At 39.9% G+C, this 20,190-nt stretch overlaps 1 protein-coding gene across 28 annotated transcripts in view; it reads right to left on the bottom strand.

Moving 5' to 3' along the window:
- Positions 1-20,190, bottom strand: part of TRAK1 (trafficking kinesin protein 1) — a 137,582-nt gene that overhangs the window by 45,509 nt on the left and 71,883 nt on the right. For 2 of the 28 annotated variants that reach the window (XM_040546340.1, XM_040546359.1), the window contains exon 1: positions 10,822-11,009. The exons of 23 other annotated variants lie outside the window; for them this stretch is intronic. In XM_040546340.1, the coding sequence (XP_040402274.1) occupies positions 10,822-10,885 (64 nt within the window). In that variant the 5' untranslated portion in view covers positions 10,886-11,009. Of the gene's footprint in view, positions 1-2,523; positions 3,006-4,034; positions 4,087-9,135; positions 9,208-10,821; positions 11,010-20,190 lie in introns of those variants that run through there. 3 more of the 28 variants (XM_040546358.1, XM_040546357.1, XM_040546337.1) reach the window with 3 other exon arrangements.

Genomic DNA, 20,190 nt, shown 5'->3' with positions numbered 1-20,190 from the left:
AAATGAAGTTACAAGGCCGTATTAAAGCCATGCACTGTCAGCTGTTAGTGTTTAAAGATTCCAGACCATTGTACAAATGCAATTCTAGCCACCATTTTTATAAATTAAAACAGGTATTTCATATTTTCTAAGTAAGAACTCTGGAGTGCCAGAAGTGAAGAATCTAAAAGTGATCACAAGACTTTTTTTATTATTATTATTATTATTATTATTATTATTATTATTATTATGTATTTATTTAAACTTGGGCTAGATGAAGAGGGTTTTTAATCTGTTACATTAGTAAACTGAAACACTAATGACTGGCCACCACCACAGATCCTAAACAAGTCACATAGCCTCCTCCTGTCCTGCCTTCAAAAGCAAAAGTCACAACACAGCCCAGATTCAGAATTAGCTGACTCAACAGTGCACTGACCAAGGAGAGCTCAAAGGCTGCCCTTTCACAGCTCAGGTTTTACCAACAAAAACTGAGCAGACACATCAACAATTACTCCTGTTCAAAGCTTCACCGCAGTCAACTCAAAGACCAACTCATCAAATGAAGATTAAATGTTACTGGGCAATCTAACGACTCAGAAAGCAATGCACTGACTCTTGGACTATTCTGCCTAGACCTTTATGAAGGTGTTTCCCATACTCATCAAGAGAGCTGATTCCCGTAATGCTGCCCAGCATAACGCTTGTTCTGTCACAGAGGTTTTAAAAACAAGACAGTGAAAGGATCTAAATGCCGTGAAAGGGGAAAACCTCAATCAAAATGACCAGACACATCCAGTTCATGGGACAGGCCAAACAGTTAAAGGAGTCTTAATTATACAATTTTTATCCCCTTCCTTCCATGAGAAAGTTAAGAAATAAAGAGCGGACAATGAGATAACTCATTAGTGAAGCATATTCTTCGGTTTTTCCTTTTCTGATACTATGTATATAGTCAGACATAGCTAAACATTTCTTCTCTCCTGCATGGTGGTGTTTCAGTCTGCTTTACTTATAAAATGGATTGGCTCACCCTCAACAGAAATACTATCATTAATAAAAATGCTCATGTGAAAAGATACCTAGAAATATCACACATCCTTTTTGTGCATCTACATCACTACTACATTGAGTATGTAGGTGACCTAAATGTGTAGGTTGATGAGAGAAGCATCTTTAAAAGGCATTTCATATACTGAGCTTTTGAGCGGTAGGTACTGTAGAGACACAGGACTAAATTTATCCCACATGGAACTCAATGTTCTTTTTTCTCTTGAAATCAGCAAGAATAGGTTCAGACTGTACTTAGATCTACATGAAAGGTAAAATACACGGGAAGACTAAGAACAGCATTATGCATGTTTCAACAACCACTTAATCACAAAAAAAAAAAAAGACAATAAAATATAAAACAAAGTCTGTTGACTTTCTTAGATAATGGTTTCCTCCCCACCCCAAACCCTAGTTCTAAAGTTTCTCTTTCACCGGTATTCTCTCAAGCACTCTCCTGTTTTCCACAGACAAACAAGTTATCTTAAATTGCTTCAGAGACACGACAGGGACGATGGATAGTTTATTGGGTATGACTGAAATCCAGGTGCAATGTTTCATTCTGAGGAAGTCTTTACAGGAAAGTCCTGCACAACAGGTTCAATGAGAGTGTTACATCCAAGAAAGCCCTTCTCACGTGGAAGCTTTGGACATGGGAACTGTTTCCCATGAGGTCAATCTTTCAAAGCATCCTTATATCAGCTTTATGATAGAGTTCTTGGAAGTACCAGTTCTCTACCACAGAATTGCTATTTTGGAGCAAATTTTACAGTGCATGAAATAGCACAAGTGATGTATTCAGCTTTTGGTGCCTGATGCCCTGAAAAAATTGCTACACTGGCTGGAAGCAGCCCTTGAATAGGAAGGTACACACTCTTCACAGCAGGTGCACAGGAGAAGTACCCACACAGGTACATGCACTTTCCTACCCTAACAGACCAGTTGTCTGCAATATTGCAGACACCCACTATTTCCACAAAGTACAAGATTTTGGGGTTGTTTGTTTCATTGAAAGGTTCAGACACATGACCCCAGATTTGGGTTATTTCTGTCTATATGGTTTCAAGTGCCTGGATAAGCATAAGATTGTTTCCTTGTTCTTTTCCTCATTTTTAGAGGTACCTGTTGGGAGTGACAAACTAACACACACAGCTTCACAGCTTCATAATATACATATGAGCTACACATATAAAAATGCATTACATTTCTACATAAATTCCCAAATCCATTTTCATTATTAAAAAAACAAACAAACAACAAAACATTATTGCATAGCCTACATCTGTTGATCATGTATTTATTCTTTGAGAAATATACATAAATATTCACCCTGTTCCATAAGAGTATTTTCTCTTTCATCTGAAGGCAGTGGGTACACATTAAAAAAGATTGTAAAATTTAGGGGATTTAAATCCACAAAAGGTCACTCAAATTTCTTAAACACTGCCAAGCATTAGTAGCAGAAAAGTTTAAAAGCAAAAAGGCAAAAAGTACCTTCTTCCAAGATATCAAGGTTCTGCCTGTTAAATGCATCTTGTCTCTCCTTTTCCTCCTCATAGTCATATTCAAAGCTTTCCTCTTCGTTTCCTGACATTGCTGAAATTGTCCCAGATGGACCCAGGACTATGCCTCAGTCTCACAGGCGAAGGAAAGTCATTCCCTCTGCGGCTGTACCTCTGGGGAGAGCAAAGGAAGGCCTCCGCAGAGCAGGATACCATCTTTCCTCACTCACATACTCAGCCAGAGAGCTCCCGAGTGACTGCGCTTGTCCTTAGCGCCGCAGCTTCGCCTCGTACAGGTGGGGCAGAGGAGGGAAAGGACCATCTGTCTAATAATTGACAGAAAATGCACGTTGTTCCTCGCACCACCTCTGAGGGCGTGCAGCCTGCACTCAAGGGCTCTGTTAGTGTATTCCAGATGCAGTAAGCAGGCTGACGGCCCCCTCCCCATCCCTCCTGGGCTGCCCTCTGCACAGCCCCTGCTGCTGCCAGCAGTGGTAGCTCCCCGCCAGCCTCGCGTCCTCCCAGCCACTGCCTGCCACACCTGGCCACGGGCGTGCACCCTTAAATCACCTCTCGGTTGCCTAATGCCACACAGAATGCATTGCATGGGACTGGGGAATTGCCTAAGGCTGCAGACATGCACACACTAAGCCTGCCTGGCAGAGAGATCCCGACAGCTGCGGCTACTGCCACCACTCTTACAGAAAGAGTTATTTAGAGAAAGAGTTATGCTCGTACTGAGCATTTAACCAACATATCACATCAGCTGTAAAATACCACTTTTACTACAGTCATCTTTACTGTATGTTATGGGAAAAGAGGTACTTCAATCCCACATAGTGCACCCAGTGCATATCCAAGGGTACGTGCATCCCTTCTCCGCTCCAACAACAAACAAAACTCCTTGTGCTAAACTTCACTACACACATGGGGCATGTTAACTTTCTTGTTTAACTGTTTGCAGCCGTAGATACTTAATGTTTACCAAGTTGCCTCCCTTACTCTCAATGGCAACAGGCGCCCTTTGCCTCCTGCAGAAAACACCCCAACCTGCATTGCGGGGCGAAGCAGTCACGGGTGAAGGGAGGGGACTGCACAGCAAAGGCAGCTCATTGCCCCCAAGGGGACATTGTGGCCAGGGAGACAGACGGACATCAGAAGCTGTCAGTCCTCTGGAATACACCCAGAGGAGACACAGAGGAAGCAGAACCTAACAGCTGAGGTGACAGAGGAATAACTTCTTGGTGGTTTCCCCAATGCCATTTCTCTAACAGTGTGAATGTAGGAGACAGTACGAGATGGGAAGGCACTAAGTTTATACAATCATGGTGAATTAATTTTAATTTGTTTTATGTTTTAATTTTTAAACTCTTGATATTTATATACAATATAATAATGTTTATTATTATCCAGATGCCAATGGATAGGAAATACCCAGAGGTGATAGCTGACGAAAGGAACACTCATTTCTGAATGAAGATCTTACCTATTAGTCAGACTTACCGACTTGACCTTTGACTGCCAAAATTTATTGCAATATTAGTCAGCAGCAACAGCCTCAAGAACTCATCTGGGGAAAGAAAACAGGATTGTCCCTTCCTCTCCGTATCATAACATTAAAAGATGTCATTTTAAGAGCAATGTAATGGCGATTACTTCTAGTTTCTGATTTCTTAAAACTTTACTGTCTCTTCAATTCTCCCCTGTAACCATTAACTAAACTCATTAAATATGTATATTACTTATAAATAAATTACATATCAGACAGTAAGAGTCTTAGGTACCCACTTGCCTCCAGCATCCATGACCTCAAATCAGTTCCAGGACTTGCGATCACTCACAAATATAATTGAGCATGTAACAAATACAAAAGCTGACAACACTTTCCTTGCATGTTTTCTACTGTTAGTATTTCTCATTTCATTTCAGTTCAGACCTTGGAACCCAAACTTGACACTTTTTTCAGGATCAGGCCCTGAAACAAATGAATCCAAGTCCCTCCTCTGTAATACTGTCCTTGAGTATTTTTTCCTAACAGGTTATTGCTATACTTCACTTGTTCCTCTGCAAAAATAGAATTGTTCAGATATTTGAAACGCACACACTTCCAGCTCAGCTGAACATTTACCTGCCATTATGTTTCAGCCAAAATGCCATACTTTGCAGGCTTACAAGACTGGATATTTTAAAAAATGCTAATATTATTCACAAAGGCTCAAATAAGAGACATGATACACTTTTGTTATAATTACCAGGAATGCTCAAAAAAAAAGTGTGTGTGTGTGTGTGGGGGGGGGGGGCACGTAATGCAGCATTAATTTACCACTTTCCTTTGATAACTAGAGAATGGAAATTCAGAGAGATACCAAAACAAACTCAGACATCTTTAAAAGAATGAAAGAAGCACCTTTCAAATCTTAGGGACCAAAAAACCCACCCCTGTCAACTCCACTGACATGTTATGGTTTTAGTATTCCTGACGAGTGTTCAACTATAGCTAACTAGCTCGTCTATACGGAGGGCAGGGCAGTGTGTGTCACACCAAAACCAGACATATTGCTCCCCAATATACACAACAATATGCATACAATAAATGAATATTCTCACATGCTGACTTTCGAACCATGACTCGCTGCACAGACGGACTCTGACATTCAAAATCCAGAAGAAAGATAAGTGCTGCAGTACCTACTTTGTTAATATTGTTAAAGCATATGAGAAATGCTGATGCAAATTCATAACAGGTGGGGACGGAATGTGTGCTGCACCCTCACACTATCAACTCTTTCTTAGTTGTAATTTGCATTAAGCTCTTTTACCAGTGTGGGAATATTTACATGCCAACGATAGAGAGCCAGGTCTCCAGCAGATACCAAACAATAAACAGCAATGGAAAGAAAAAAAAATAAATAAGTGGTTCTGAAAACATAAAATCAGGGAAGATTCAAAGGAGATTTTTAATATTTCCTATAAACACAGACTCAAGGACTTAAAGAGAATACCAGAATGAACACTGATTTTTAGGGGTTGCCACTGCAAAGTAAATTTGGCATATTTGCTGTTATTTACTCAGCACATAGGCTACTCCACCTTGTGTAAGCTGCTAAAGACATCCAACTCCTTTCACTTGCTGGGTGAATTGCAATGCTTGAAAACGCACGCACACACTTCTCGTGCAATGCCTGCACTAAGGTACAGACCACCTCCAGTAACTTTGCAACAAAAAAGGAAACACAAACCCAGAGTTAGCTTAAGAAGGGTGAGGCTGGACACAATACAAATAAACCCGCTTACCGTGACTCATTACTTCCATGCAACTGCAGTGTATTCAAAACATTTTAACCTTCCTTTATCAATAAAAACATCTAGTCTTTTGCACATAATCACCACAATTAAACAGTAACAATAATGTTGCACTTAGAACAAAAAAAAAAATCTCCATAAGCAAACAGCTCCTAAAAACGGTGGCTGAAACAGCAGCACTTGGATTTCAAGATACGTTGATGAAGAAATGAGGGTGTTTGGGGTAGGCTTTTAAGGGTGGGGGGAAAAACTGGTCACTGAACATATGCTTTCTATGAAGATGTACAGTCAAAGTTAGATTGTTCAAATGTTTGCAGGTTTGTACACTTGTTTGTAAAAATGTACATTTCTACTTTGTGTATTTCCCACTCTTTCAAAAGCCCCTCCAAATTATCTTCTGTTGCTCAGCCAAAGGACAGCAAGTTTTTTTGCAGAAAGAGAATGAAATGGGATAACGCTTATCTGAAAATTTAGCAGATGAGCAGACTGAAGAGGAAATAATACCTCTATACTGAAAAATAAGCCACATGAAGACAACATGCAAGTAGCAGTAGCTTAGGTCTGACTGAATAAAGAACAGAGTCAACAGAGGAACAAAGAAAAGAAGTGACATGGCAAAAGCAGAAAATTAGAAAAAGTATATAAATGATTGCATGAATATAAACAAGGTTCAACCATATTTATCAAGTGTGGAGATATGGGATAAAGGAGCAAAGCAAGAACAACCTGAATGAGAATTTTAACTGCATACGTAGGGTGCAAGGGCTATTTCCAAGAATGCACACTACAAGCATCAGTAAGAGTCTGAGATGTAGATGGCATGCCCACAGTCAACATGCAGAGCAAGACCAGAGTTACTGTGCCCACAGGGATCTGGACAAAAGGGGCTGATGCGTGAGGGTGATGAGGTCCCATCAGAAATGCCCAACCAGCAGCCAAGCTCCTCTTGTAAGGGAAGTGCCAAGGCAAGTGTATTTCAAGTAAAAAGCACAGAGCTGGCAGATGTGGCATTTTGAGGCTACCTATAACTAAAGTGCACAGAGAAAGAACCATGGAGATCCAAGAACACTCAGAGCTGGAGCACAGGAGATAGGAAATGTTCTCCTAATGCTGCCTTTGAGTAAGAAGTGATCCAAAAAAAAAAAGGAAAGAACTAGGACACTGTCTCACATTTGCAAAGGCACACTGATATAAACAAGACAGGGATAAGAAACTGTAGCTGGCAGGTCAAGGATAACAAACATTAGCACTGTTAATTATTGTCCAGTTAAAGAGAAAGTCCAGGAACTTGTCGGTACTAGTTCCAGTGGAGCAGACAATAGAAGAGAGGAGCTCTGAACAGTAACTGCAATCAGAACAAGAGATGAAAACATTTCAATAGGAGCAGGAGTAAAGCACGGGCAGGAGGTAGAAGATATAGAGAAGAGCAAAAGCAGAGCAAGAAGTGCCAGAACAACCATGAAAGTGAGATGAAGTCACTGAGGCAAACACATAAGAGGTTAGAATCTGCGGTGTGTGAGAGAAATGGGAGACACAGTGAGAATGCAGAAAGAAAGAAGGAAAAAAGGGATAAGATGCCATTTTCTCCACAAGAAATTCCTGAAACTCATGGGCAACAAAAGAAGAAAGAAAGAGCCAATTACGCACACAAAAAGTCACTTGGAATTGTAGGCAATGAACTCTTCGGCATTAAAGTGGAGTTGTTTATCTAGAAATAAACAAGTAATGGGAGAAACCACATGAAAAGGTCTTTGATCCAGGGTCAGCCTGGATTTCTCTTGAAAGCATTGTTCATCGAGAGGGTAGGGGAGACTAGCCCAGGAGAGAGGCAGGAGGACAAGGATATTCATAAAGATGTATACAGCTATCTGCAAAAGTTGCACCTTTTTCATCATTAGTGCTGTCCATCTCAAAATCTGCTATGAAGATTATTTTCCTGTTCAAGTACACACCCAGCACTTTTCCCCACCCTACTCCACCTGTACATTTCATTAATGCCAAGCAAGGTGACAACTGTCACTCATATTATACAAAAATATCATACTGAAAAATGTATCTAAAAAGCACAGTGTAATATTTTTTACTCATTTAAGTTTCAATTTATCGCAGTTAGCTAACACTGATGATTTAATCTTCAGGTAACGTAACCCTTTATTATTTAATTCCATCTACCCTTACCAAAAATAAACTCTGTAAAGGACCTTACATAAAGGGATTACTTTGTTATTTCAACCCTAGAGAGTCCTGACAGATTTGGAAGTTGTCGGCTTTGAGCATTTGTTCATTTGCTTTTGCGAGGTATTAAAAAGACCATAAATTACTGACACCAAATGTGAGTTGAAGACATCATTACTATGGCAATCCACACAGAAGTTCATTAAACCTGAGCTAAGAGATAGATTGACTTCTTTTCCTATTAAGTTAAACAACAGCACTAGAGCCTTACATGCTGGTGTCATTTTGGAATGTTTTTTCACCTCTCAAAGAACAAGAAACCACACACAGCTAAAGGAATTATTAACACGAAATCACACCTTCTGTATGGAAATCTGAGTCATCAGTTTTGACAAAGAATGCATAAACAATTTCATCAGAAAAATAATTCTGTAGAACAACAGCTTATGAGGTTTTCTATTAGTTTCAATGTTCCACTAACTCCTCCCATGCTACATTTACCAAAAATGGTAAATTGGGCAGGATTTATGGTATAATGCACACATAAATCTGAGCTCCAGAGAGTCGATGTACAGCAGAGAAATAAGTTCTCTAACTATGCTTCATCCTGCCTTAAAATAGATATTCAAAACAGGTCAGCTGAGCTGCAGCTGCCTATCACTCTCTAGTGAATATAAATGGAATCCCAGGCAAATGAATCTGCTATTGACGAATACGTGGCAGAAAAATCAAACACAAGAGACAGGCATCTCATAAGATGCCATATGCTCTAGGTTTTTGAAAGAGCTCTATTTCCTACAATGCTTTTAAGATGCCTTTTGTCTCCCACCATAATCTGTATACCTTTCTCCACCAGTAGGAAAGACTGATACTATTTTAAATCCAAATTAAAATGCCAGTACCAAAGGCCAAAGAGATTCCACCGTACCTCTCAAATCTTTCACTCCTTTCTCTCTCACAAGCTTCAACTGGGAGAAGCAGAAGACAGCTAAAACCCATCAAGCTCCATTAAACCTTATGAGACTGCCACTCACCTAGGAGGCTGAGACAGCACTGTCATTCCACCCTGACAGAAAGGAATATTTTAATAAAATAATAATAATAAAAACGAAGCATTGTGCCTTACCTAGAGGAGTGCCTTTTCCCTGTTTGCCTTGTAGAGAGGTGCTCACACCCAAGTGCTTGGGCCAGCCAGCCAGCACAAACTCTAGCTGACTGTCTGTGGAGATCTCAGCTCGGCTGGAAGAAGTATGCTGGGTGGGGGCTCAGCGTGCACCAGAAAACTTGTCAGCCCAGAATCAGCCCAACCACTGCAGTACTCCTGAGTCCCTGATACCACAAGGTATTTAAGCTCTTGCCCAAGACCTGTTGCAGATCCCATTGCTGTGAAACTCCCCATGGTTTCTCCAGCACAGCGCACACGTTGTGACCAAACGAGCTCTTAGCTCAGACCTGACATGCCATGCTACTACATAATGACATTTTGACCAGACAAAGTATCATAAAAAGAAGAAAAAAAGAAGGCCTCCTGTATTTAACCTGAAAAAAAAACAGCTAGAGTTTTTAGTGACAGTACAGCTGTTCTGTTTGTTGAGCTTCCAAAAGCAGGCCAGCCCCGCCTGTTACATCACGCGGATTAATCGGATGCTACAGTACTTACTGGGGTTAAACCCAGAGGATAAAAGTTACATAATGGATTCAGTCCTACTAAAAGTAGTCAGATCCTTCAAATAAATATGCGCCTTTCCTCGTGGAACACCTGGACAGGAATAATCATTGAAACGTAAGTGAAGTTCAAGTTGAACAACCTTCAGAAATCTAGTACAGAGAAACAAATGGAGGTACATGCCACTCACAAGATGATAATAATAGCCCATTCAAATTTTGTCACACATCTTTACTATTCGTGTCACCTCTGACACTTACCAAGCGCTAGGAAGTATCTTCCTGCACTCCATACGTACCACCCACATCCCCCAGCCTACACTCCTTCCTGCTTTCTCTTCTTTGCTTCACTGGGATCTTTGACTTGCCTCGTTTAAGCCAAGCTCTCCAACCAGAACAAAATCTGAATACAACTACTGCCTTCCCAAAGGGTGCATGTTGTTTTACAGGTTACCACTGAGTGCCATTGATGAAAAATCTTGATTTTTCCACTCTGCAGACAGTACAGTTTTAGGCATTCCTCATCCTTCCTCATGTGCCTTCTATCAGAATTACGATAAAAATATTCAGAGCTCTGATAAAGAAATAATCACCTAAGTGAACAGCAGAAAATTCACAAAGGGCTCAGAAGATCACACTCACCACAGTTTGTAATTTTTTCAGTTCCAAAAGTAAACCTCCTCAGTTTTAAGAAACCACAGGTATAAATGTCTTTCAGACAAATAACCAGAGAGAAAGCACATACTGCCTATTAACGCATTAAATATATACATATTATACCATGTTGGTACTGCAGAAAAACACAAAAAGGCATAAACCAGTACAGAATCTTAAAGTATATATAAATTCAGCTCAATTATTACACATACAGCTAGCATTTCAAATATTTCTCCCCTTGCCCAAGACGTGTTCATATAGTGCATACGTTCCTCTGCCACTCCCTTTGAAAATGAGAAAGCCATGCAGCAGTCTCTTGTAGCATGCTCAAAAGAGATGCTGGGTCACAGCAGAGATGCAGGCATCTCTGCCATGCCAGAGTGCTGCCTTTTTCAAGGCACTGCATTTTAAAAACCATGTAATAGCAATGCTGCAGTCTTAAAAGCTTAGGGTTCTGCATTAGGAGACTAGAAAAAAAAAAAAGATTTACCGTCTGTGCATTCTTCATAATACCAGTCCAGTTCATAGTAATCTGCTTCAATAAATTTCTGCATAGTCAGTATCCTTCAGCAACAGACAAGCTTGCACTTCGCTGCTAAGGTCAAGTGAAACGCAGCCATGCCTTCCTGACCTTGCAAAATTCCATGTCGCCAGGAAGCTCAGGGAAAGCTGAAAACGAACTGTACATCTTCAATGGGGCTGCAGCTAAACCAAGGGGTAGTGGGGAAGGGGAGAGGTGTAATATAGGGGAAAAAAAATAAAATAGAAGGATGTAGAAGGGAGATTTCTAAAGCAGATGCCCCGGAGGCTGCTCTAATAAAGAAGCTCTGCACAGGAGCCTCAGATGGGTGTTAACAACCTCATCCTATCAAAGGGCTGATGTGCTGACGTGGGGGACACACACCACCGCCCGGCTGTTTCTAACCCATCCCTCTCCTCCCCAGCCTCCGCATCCCTTCCCCTCTAACGTGTTGCCATGGAGATGAGCTGGCTCCAGAAGAGATGCGGGGACGAAGGGAATGCATTTTGCTGCTTCTGCCTTTACAGGCTGGAAGGACCCCTCCATACTGGGAACAAAATTCCTCGCGCAGAAAGATGAGACAATTCGATGCCAACTGCTCGCTGAGCAGCAGCACCATGCCATTCACTGGGCACAGGCAGAACATTAATAATGAAAATGTAGTCCATCACTGCTCTCCCCCACACACACTGATAAAAGCCTACCTTCCTGGTGGAAAAATGAAACATTATTGCTTCTCTTCATTATTTGGGGCTGATAATAGAGCCTTTCATGCATCCCTGTTACTGCAAAAGTGGCAAACAAAAAAATGAAAGAACTAGAAAAACAGGGAGAGCAACACATTTCTCCTTCCAGCAAAGCTAATCTACTTTGCCTTCTACCTTTGCCATGAACCACTGACCCATTTTTACTTTTTATTTTTAAGCACCTAAGCTTCATAGTCAAAAACAAGGGGTTCGGACAAATTTTCAGTGCTCTTCCTAAAAATACTTCAGGTCTTCAAACAGAATAGCTTTACGTTTGTGCTCAATGTTTTGGAAATGAAAAAAAAAAAAAAGAGACTATACTTTCACAGCAACCAATGTGTTTAAGCTATTAGGAGCGAATCTGAGAAATAGATGGCATCAAATCATCATCATCATCAAGCACAGCAATTCAAAAAGCATGGCTGAATCTGTACAGGTAGAGATACCAAGGGATTGAAATCCATTTTGTTCACAACTGCCACAGATTCTTAACCCCTTTCTCCTCCTTTTTAGGGAACTCGATTACTCTGTGACCACCAGTAGAGGCATTGGTACAGATTAAGGTGCAATACATGTTAATAACACAAGATAAGCCATCCTGGTGTCTGTCTAGCCCAAGACTCCATCTGCAGAAACAACCATGAGCAGATAAGGGAGACCTGGCCTTCCCTCAGCTGCCCTACCAAGCTCAACTCTTTCAAGCTGTGAAGTCCGCTTTAGACAGATTGATTTTCTAACTCTTGGCAATTCTCAAAGGACTTATCCTGTGAGACCACGTACATTTTTTAGCATCTTCAAGATCCTCTTGCAAGGAGTTCCACACATCTACCATTCATGATATAAGAAGCCACCATCTTCTGTTTCCAAACTCACTCTTCCTAAATTAATTTGATGCCTCCAGCTCTAGAAATCTGAAAAAACACTCACTTCACCTCTCCTTTCCAATTCATTCATTGCAAATTTCTGTTAGGTCCCCCCTCACTCATGGCTGTCTAGAATGTTACTGCCTACTCTACTCCGTAACTGGTACCACTTGGATTTACTGTAACAGGAAAAAAAAAAAAAAAAAAGGAATAGTCTAGCAATAGAGAGAAAAATACATAAGCTGCATGACCACGTTAGTATTTCAGCTTTTCTGGTATAAATAATTATCACTGCAGTAACTCTGAGCTTGGAAATTATCACATCTGTGTTATGTATTGATAGCTGAATCACAGACTAGCACAGTCAGCAGCAATGGGTTATGTTATTCACTCCAAAATTCCTGTCTAGGGCCAAACACAAAGACACCTTTGATTGCAAGTACATGATTTCACCAGAAAACAATGTGTTTCTAGGTTTGGAAAAAAAGAAAAAAAAATCACTGCCTTCATGTCCTACAATAGAGTAACCTCTTTGGCAACGTGCACAGGACTCCCCCTACTCGGTGCTGCTGAGGCCACACCTGGAGCACCGGGTTATCAACAATAAATGAACAAAAGGCCTATGCCTCGGCTTTGGCTGCCAGAATGAAGGCTGTCGTCTTCACCTCCTGCCACTCCATACCAACCAGAGGCCAGGAAATCCTCATGCCCCATTAGCTTCTACCCTTACATATGAAAGGCACAAAAATCATTTTTATTTCCCAACAGAGGCTACCCCTCAGTCATTATTTTTCCATCAAGCTAACTGTAGCCCTCCTGAAATCGAGATGCACACTAAGAGGTAAAAATGGTGTGAAAAATAAAACCTACTTGCATTTTGACAGATATCAGATTATTTTTGATCTCACATTGCTGATCAGATTGTTTACATACTGTACTCAGTATTGATGGGAGAGCAATACAATAAGTGTACATGTACTTCAGGTTAGCAAATCACAAAGAATTATATAAAATCCACTAAAAGCCTTTGGGTATGCAAAGGTCATATACTTACCTTTGAAAAAATTAATATTTTGAATACTGTGAGCATTTTTGCCAAATGTGACCAATCTGCCCTCACACTGTGTATGCCATCTTGAAATGGAGGGCCACGAAGGGGCCCTCCAGTTCTAGCTCAGCCTTGCAGAATTTCAGGTATGCATGCTCACAAGGTGAGAACTGCACATGCTATTAAATGCTGTTAAGGCTACACTGTTAAAATACTGTCAGAGCAAAATAAAGGTTCCTACGGCAACATTAACTCAATTGCTCTGCATATGAGCCATTTGTTCCACTTGTATTATTTTTGTCCAGACAGTAATTTAAGTCTGGTAACACTATTAAACTTGCATTGAAAATATAAAGAGTGGGCACTGGCTACCAGCTTAAAATTGCTGCAGGGACTCTCTCCTTTCTATTTCCTGACAATTTAAACAAAGGAAATCTTGAACATGCTGACATTTTTTTCTCACTCCCTCCCCTACACCCCACAACACAGTCGTCAATGAGAGAGGACGAAAATAGTTCATGGTGGGGTGGGTTTTGTTGTTGTTGTTTGGGGGTGGGAGGGCACTGGTGTTTTTTGTTGGTTTTGTGTGGCTTTTTGGATATTTTTCTACAGAGCTAATTGCAAACGCGGTAGTGTAACCTAGAAGGCATTATTATTCTGTGGAGAAAATCACATAGGTGGTCAAATGATTTCAGAAGTCCCCAGAGACATGGAAAGATGGGGTTAAGTGCATGATCTTCCTGGCCTGACGACTGAATACTATACCTCCAGGTATCCCTTCAATTGTATGAGAAACAGTAGCTACACGAGGGGCAGGCTGGAAGGGTCATCAGGCTGGATACAGAAGCCTGACCAGGCTGCCAAACCAGCTGCACACCTGCAGAGCCGTCTTTCAGCCTCTGCAGCCCTCGTTTTACTTCCTACAGCTGTGTATCAGATACCTCTTGTGTAAAAACTACCCAAACAGTAAGGCCTTTCGGTAGACTGCATCTACGAACATTAAGCCTCTTTGTATCCAAAGCCCTCATTATAATGTTGCATTTGATGGAGTATTACCATGTTAATTGCCTAAAACTTAATCAGATAATTGAGTTTAAGAAAGATTTCAGATAATAGCTCTATGATTATACAGGATTTCATTTTTCTTATTCCAAATCTAAATACAGTTATTCACATTCATTGAGCCTTCCCTTCCAGCTACTAGACTTTGTGCTTTTTCTCCATGTTTATTTTAAAATGAAACAAGGAAAGTTCTTTGTTCTCCACAGAGCAAAATACAGACTGATAAAGAATTCTGTTAGCCTGCTTTGATAAGCTGAATAGACAGAGTACTCCTTAATTTTACCCTTACATAGGGGTATTTTTAGGCAGAAAAGTTGGCTTGAAAAATTCACAAGCCCTCTCCCCCTTCCTCTTTGCTCCATTAAACCTGTACCATAGGTCAATACTAAATTGAACTGCCCAAAATAACCAGGTTTAAAAAAAATACAAAACCTATTCCTTCTTGAAAGAGAATTTTTGATAAAGATAATTTCAATTACCTAACTTCTAAGCATGGCCTCTCAAGAAAGTTGTAACAGCATACTGAAGAATGCAGCAAACTATGCTGTTAGGGGGCAAAGCAGCAGTAAGGCTGGCAAAAAAAGTACTCAGATAATGTCCTTACCTTGAATCTCACTATCAGTCATGCTTTCCCGTGCTTGGTCATTCCCAGCCTTCTTCTCCAAACCTTTCCCAATTCTGGGAGGATCTTTTGGAAGTGAACATGAGAGCTGGATGCAGTATTTTTATGGCAGCTGCAACAGTGCATTAGCTCCCATTTAATTACCTCTTAGTCACATTTATTCTCTTGGCTCTAGAACTACGTAAGGATGTTCCCTCACTTAAACACCGTATCTTTTCATTATTTTCTAGAGTTACCAGCACACAGGCTAAAGTCACCCATCCCACTAACATCGTCTGGAGTCCTTTCTATCAGAGGAACTGTTGTACAGCCCACATCATGGAGTGGGTCTTGTTATTAATCAGGCTTTGCCACAATAGTTACTTTGCGAGCTGACATTTCTAAGCTGCCTTTTTTTTTTTCCTTTTTCTTTCTATTTTACATTATTAAAAAGCATTAAAGCAGAAAGCAGAGCATATTAAAAAGCCCAACTGATTTTCAAAGACAGGCTGGCACACTGTTATTTCTAAATTGTGATCTCATTTTCTGAAGTGAACAGTTACTTGCATTTCACCTTCTAAAAGAACATAGAATAGGAGTAATTTCATTTTTAGTAAGAATACACAGCTCTGCAACTTAGGCTAGAGATTTCTGTCAATGTAGTATTCTGCTTAACAAGAAGTCACGGTGGCTTGCTTAACCTCAAGAGTGAAACCAGAGCAGTGAAAGCCTCGTACCAGATCAGCTTTCAAACTTGGTATTTAGAAAAATGAGTGTTTCAGATTTGATAACTCTCTTTAGCCAACATGTGATTACTACCCAGAGTTTCAAAATGGTACAGGTACTTTCTACACATGGGACAGAGTGTAGAGACACATCTGTTCCTTTCTGAACACCGTAAGGGCACAACGACCTCTCCTAGTACAGACAAAAGACTCTTCTGATGGAGAGGAGATTCCAAGTGTTCTCCCACTGAAACAGAATAATTTAACATGAGATAAGAGTGGACAGATTAAATTAAGTTACCTGAGGACAAAAAACTATTTTCCACATAATAGGATTACTTCTCCCTTCCCTCAAAATTATCGCTATAGAGCAATATATTTGCATTTGTATGAAATCCAAATTGATGCTGCCTTCAGCAACCCACCTCAAAACTGGTATGCTTTCATTATTCTTTAAGGGATCACTGGTCATGCTTAAATACTGTGAGACTATAATAGCAAGAGCTAGACATTTCCAAAAGATGTCATATTTTAAAAGAATTCTCATATATACATACCTATCTAGAATACGTAACGCTTTAAAGAATCAGATATTGTAAACTGTTTACCAACTGAAATACACTAATTTTCTATTTTATTGCGGTTATATCTTTACTGGAGGTAGCAAAAACATTTGTAAAATGAAGTTGAACTTAATGGCATGCTTGATTGTATAGACAAAAATACTAGAGTAACATGGCTATGACCTGTTTTTCTAACAAGGAAAGAAAACCCACTGACAGTCACAACCACACATTCCTGGGAGATGAAGGAAATGCAAGCTGAATTACACTGAAGGAATACAGAACCATGGAGCCCAGAGCTGGACACTGTATTCCAGGTGTGGCCTCACCAGTGTTGAGGTATAGGGAAAGGCTCCCCTCCCTCAACACCCCACCTAATGCAGCCTAGGACACTATTCGCCTTCTTTGCTGCAAGGGCACACTGCCAGCTCATGTTCAACTTGGTGTCCAGCAGGACCCCAGCTCCTTTTCTGCAAGACTGCTTTCCAGCTGGTCGGCCCCCAGCATGTACTGGTACATGGGGTTGTTCCTCCCCAGGTGCAGGACCTTGCAGTTGCACCCTTGGGTCAAGGACAGCTGACTGGGCTTGTTAGAAGCTGCTAGAGTTTTCCGCAGGCTCACATCTGTGGCTCCCCTTACCTTGCCCTTACCTGTCAGCAGCAGGCACCCTCAGGTTTCTCAGAAGTCCCCAAATGATCCTGGTCTTTGTCCACAGATCCAAAAGCTCCCAAGGCAGAACCCAGACTCTGGCATGAACTGCTCCATCTGTTTGTTACCTCTGTTTGCTATGGTATGGGAGCTGTGCTCAGGCCTGGTTCCTGTATTGACTTTCCTCTAGTATCAGCCTAAAAGGGTGCTAGACTTTCCTTAATCAGGGGGCAGGGAGATGGAATGTCACACGTTCACATAGCACATTTTAGATTGTCATAAAAAGCATTCTGGCTCAAGAATTATTATTAACGAGACTGGGAAGATGAAACTTATTTATTTGATTATGCTTTAGGGACATAAAAGAACAGCTGCAGCCATATTACGCTAGTCATTTCCTTCCGAAAGGTATCTTCCTCCAAGTGTGAAGACTCTACTTCCCAATGATCAGTTAAATTTTAAAAACTAATTATTTTTCATCATCATCTATCCCAGGTTATAGCCTAAATTTCCCCTAAAAATTGCTAATAAATTTAAATACTTGGCTATTTAAATATTCATCTTTCTGCCACAATCTTCCAAAACTAATTCAAAAGGAGGGCTAAGGAGCTTTGTGTCCATGCCTCTCTTGACTATTTTTCTCAAACTAAGTGTTCCTTTGTGGTAAGTTTCCCATGGTAAAAAGGAAACACAGCAGAAGTCTAACACTATCTCCTTCCCCTCTGCCCGTGAAACACAGTAACTGTACAGTCACAGTAGAACTGATGTGTGAACATTCATAGCTACTAGTCTATATTTTAACTGTACAAAAATGCATCTGTATACTTTAAAAGCACTCCAAACACCTACCAACTCTTCAGAAAAGCTCTATCATTTTGATGCTTCTATTTTAAAGGACAACGACTCAGCTGCCAGTTACATGAGGAATCACTCCTGGAAGTAACATTTTTCAGATTCTCTCCTGGGAGCAAATGCAAACACAGGTGAACTCAAACTAGAGAATACTGTCACTACAAGTGAATTAGATTCCTTCACAGATAATGGTCTTCAGAGAAACCTGAATCTATTGAAACAACCACACAGTCTCTCTTATTAAATATATTAGTCAGAAACAAAAAATCAGGGTCAAATAAGTACACAGTATCATAAGTTTCCTTTTACCATGCCTGTTTTGTAGAAAAGGTAAATTCTAGCTGTATAATGAGAATTAATTACAGAACATGCAACAGATATATGTGAAAACATATGTGCATGTACATAATACAAAAATTATGTGCTATAGTTCATATAAGAATAGCAAATAAGTTATTTGGAAGTACAGTTCTGAGAGCGCGATAGCCCATGAAGAATCAGAGCAATGTTTTCTGAACATAGTTTAAAATTATGGTTTGGGTTTGCAAATCAATTGGAGCTTTATAAACCACCTTTTGACAAACGAGGTTCTTCCCTTTCATCTTGTCAGTCTGAAGTCGGAAGAAATGAAGACAATAGCACAGTTTAGGAGGCATTTATTTTCAGGACCAGTTTACTTGCTGAGCTTGAGACAGACAGATCTTTACCACCTTCAGGGCACTTCACAAGACATAATCAAAAGTGTATTTGAGGAACTATTTTCATTTTGAGTAAAAATTTGAAATTTGGTCATTATATTTTAAAGTTGTTTCAAAAGGATAACTATGAATTCAATTGTACACAAATACATACATACTATAAATACTTGTCTGTGTGTGTGTATATATACATATATCTTAAATACATATACAGTATTAAATATACTCAGATCACTCCACTTTCCTACTTCTGTGGGCCTCAATGCATTTTTAAGTAATCCAGTATTGAGGTTCAAAGGTTCAGACACGTATCTTGTTCAAAACTTACAAACTGAGTCAGGACAGAGCTGGAGGTATGGATCACAATCAAAAGAGAGATTAAAGAGTCACCAAGTACAGTAACTGGCCACAGATGTGTTCAAAATCTCAACTACTGCCAAAAAGAAAACCACCACCAACAAAAAAAAATCATAACCTCCACTGCCATTATAACCAGTGGAAAAGCAGAAGAGTTCCCCTTGCCTAATTCGAAGTTGTTCACCGTTGGTATCTGAACATCATTAAACTAATGAGTTACACCACAGGCCTGTCACAACTGAGTTACCATCTAGATGTTAATTCAGCCTCAATAATTATGCTTGAACTGGTATGGTGAGAGACCAGGTAACAAGATGTTGTTCTTCCTGATAAACTCTACATAAACAACAGGAAGCCGTACAAAATAGATATTTGCATAGGTTAACAATACACAGTATTTACATATATTAAAACATGCATATTCCCCTGTCTGTCTAATATTTCCAGTCTGAAGATTTCCCAAATAAAACCACAACAAATCCCTCACTTATGACTTCTTAACAATTCACAATACGTCATGGTTTCAAAGCTGATTGATACTACACTACCCAGGAACAACAAGCAATGAAAAGATTTAACTTCACACCTAAAAATATTCTGCACAAGCTCATGTTTTAAAATTAATTATATTTTACTTATCTTTGAGTGTCTCTAAGAAGCTTGAAGAGGGCATAGCAACAAATCTATATGTGTAGCACATTTTAATCCTGACAACACTATCTATTTTGCAGAGAATCCTTTTGTCCTGTAGTAAAATTAATATTTTCTTCTTTCACTTAAGGAAATCTATGTCAGCTTATAAATTTCTTTTTTCTTATTTATGAAATATAACTACGTCCATAGAATTTTTAGACCACAAGGATACTGCTTTGAATACAGTGGAAATCTGTAAGATGGAACTAATTTCCTCATAAACAAGTCACAGTATTTGTTCACTACCTTGTCAAGGTTTTTAAAATGAACTAAACAGGTACAAAAGGAGTGTCTTGATTGCAGCACTGAAATGAATCATAGTGTAAGCAGCCACACCCTGGAAAATACTCTCTAGGTTGATAATGGTACAATTCACAGGACTTGTGTGCCAACTTACTTAAAATAATATTTTCATTTTCATGGCTAATTTTTTGTAAGACAATGTTTACACTCTATGCCATAATTTCCAAACATGCCAAAGTT

Source organism: Cygnus olor, chromosome 2 (assembly GCF_009769625.2).
Source record: "Cygnus olor isolate bCygOlo1 chromosome 2, bCygOlo1.pri.v2, whole genome shotgun sequence".
Lineage (NCBI taxonomy): Eukaryota > Metazoa > Chordata > Aves > Anseriformes > Anatidae > Cygnus > Cygnus olor.
This window is presented reverse-complemented; position numbering and strand designations above follow the sequence as displayed.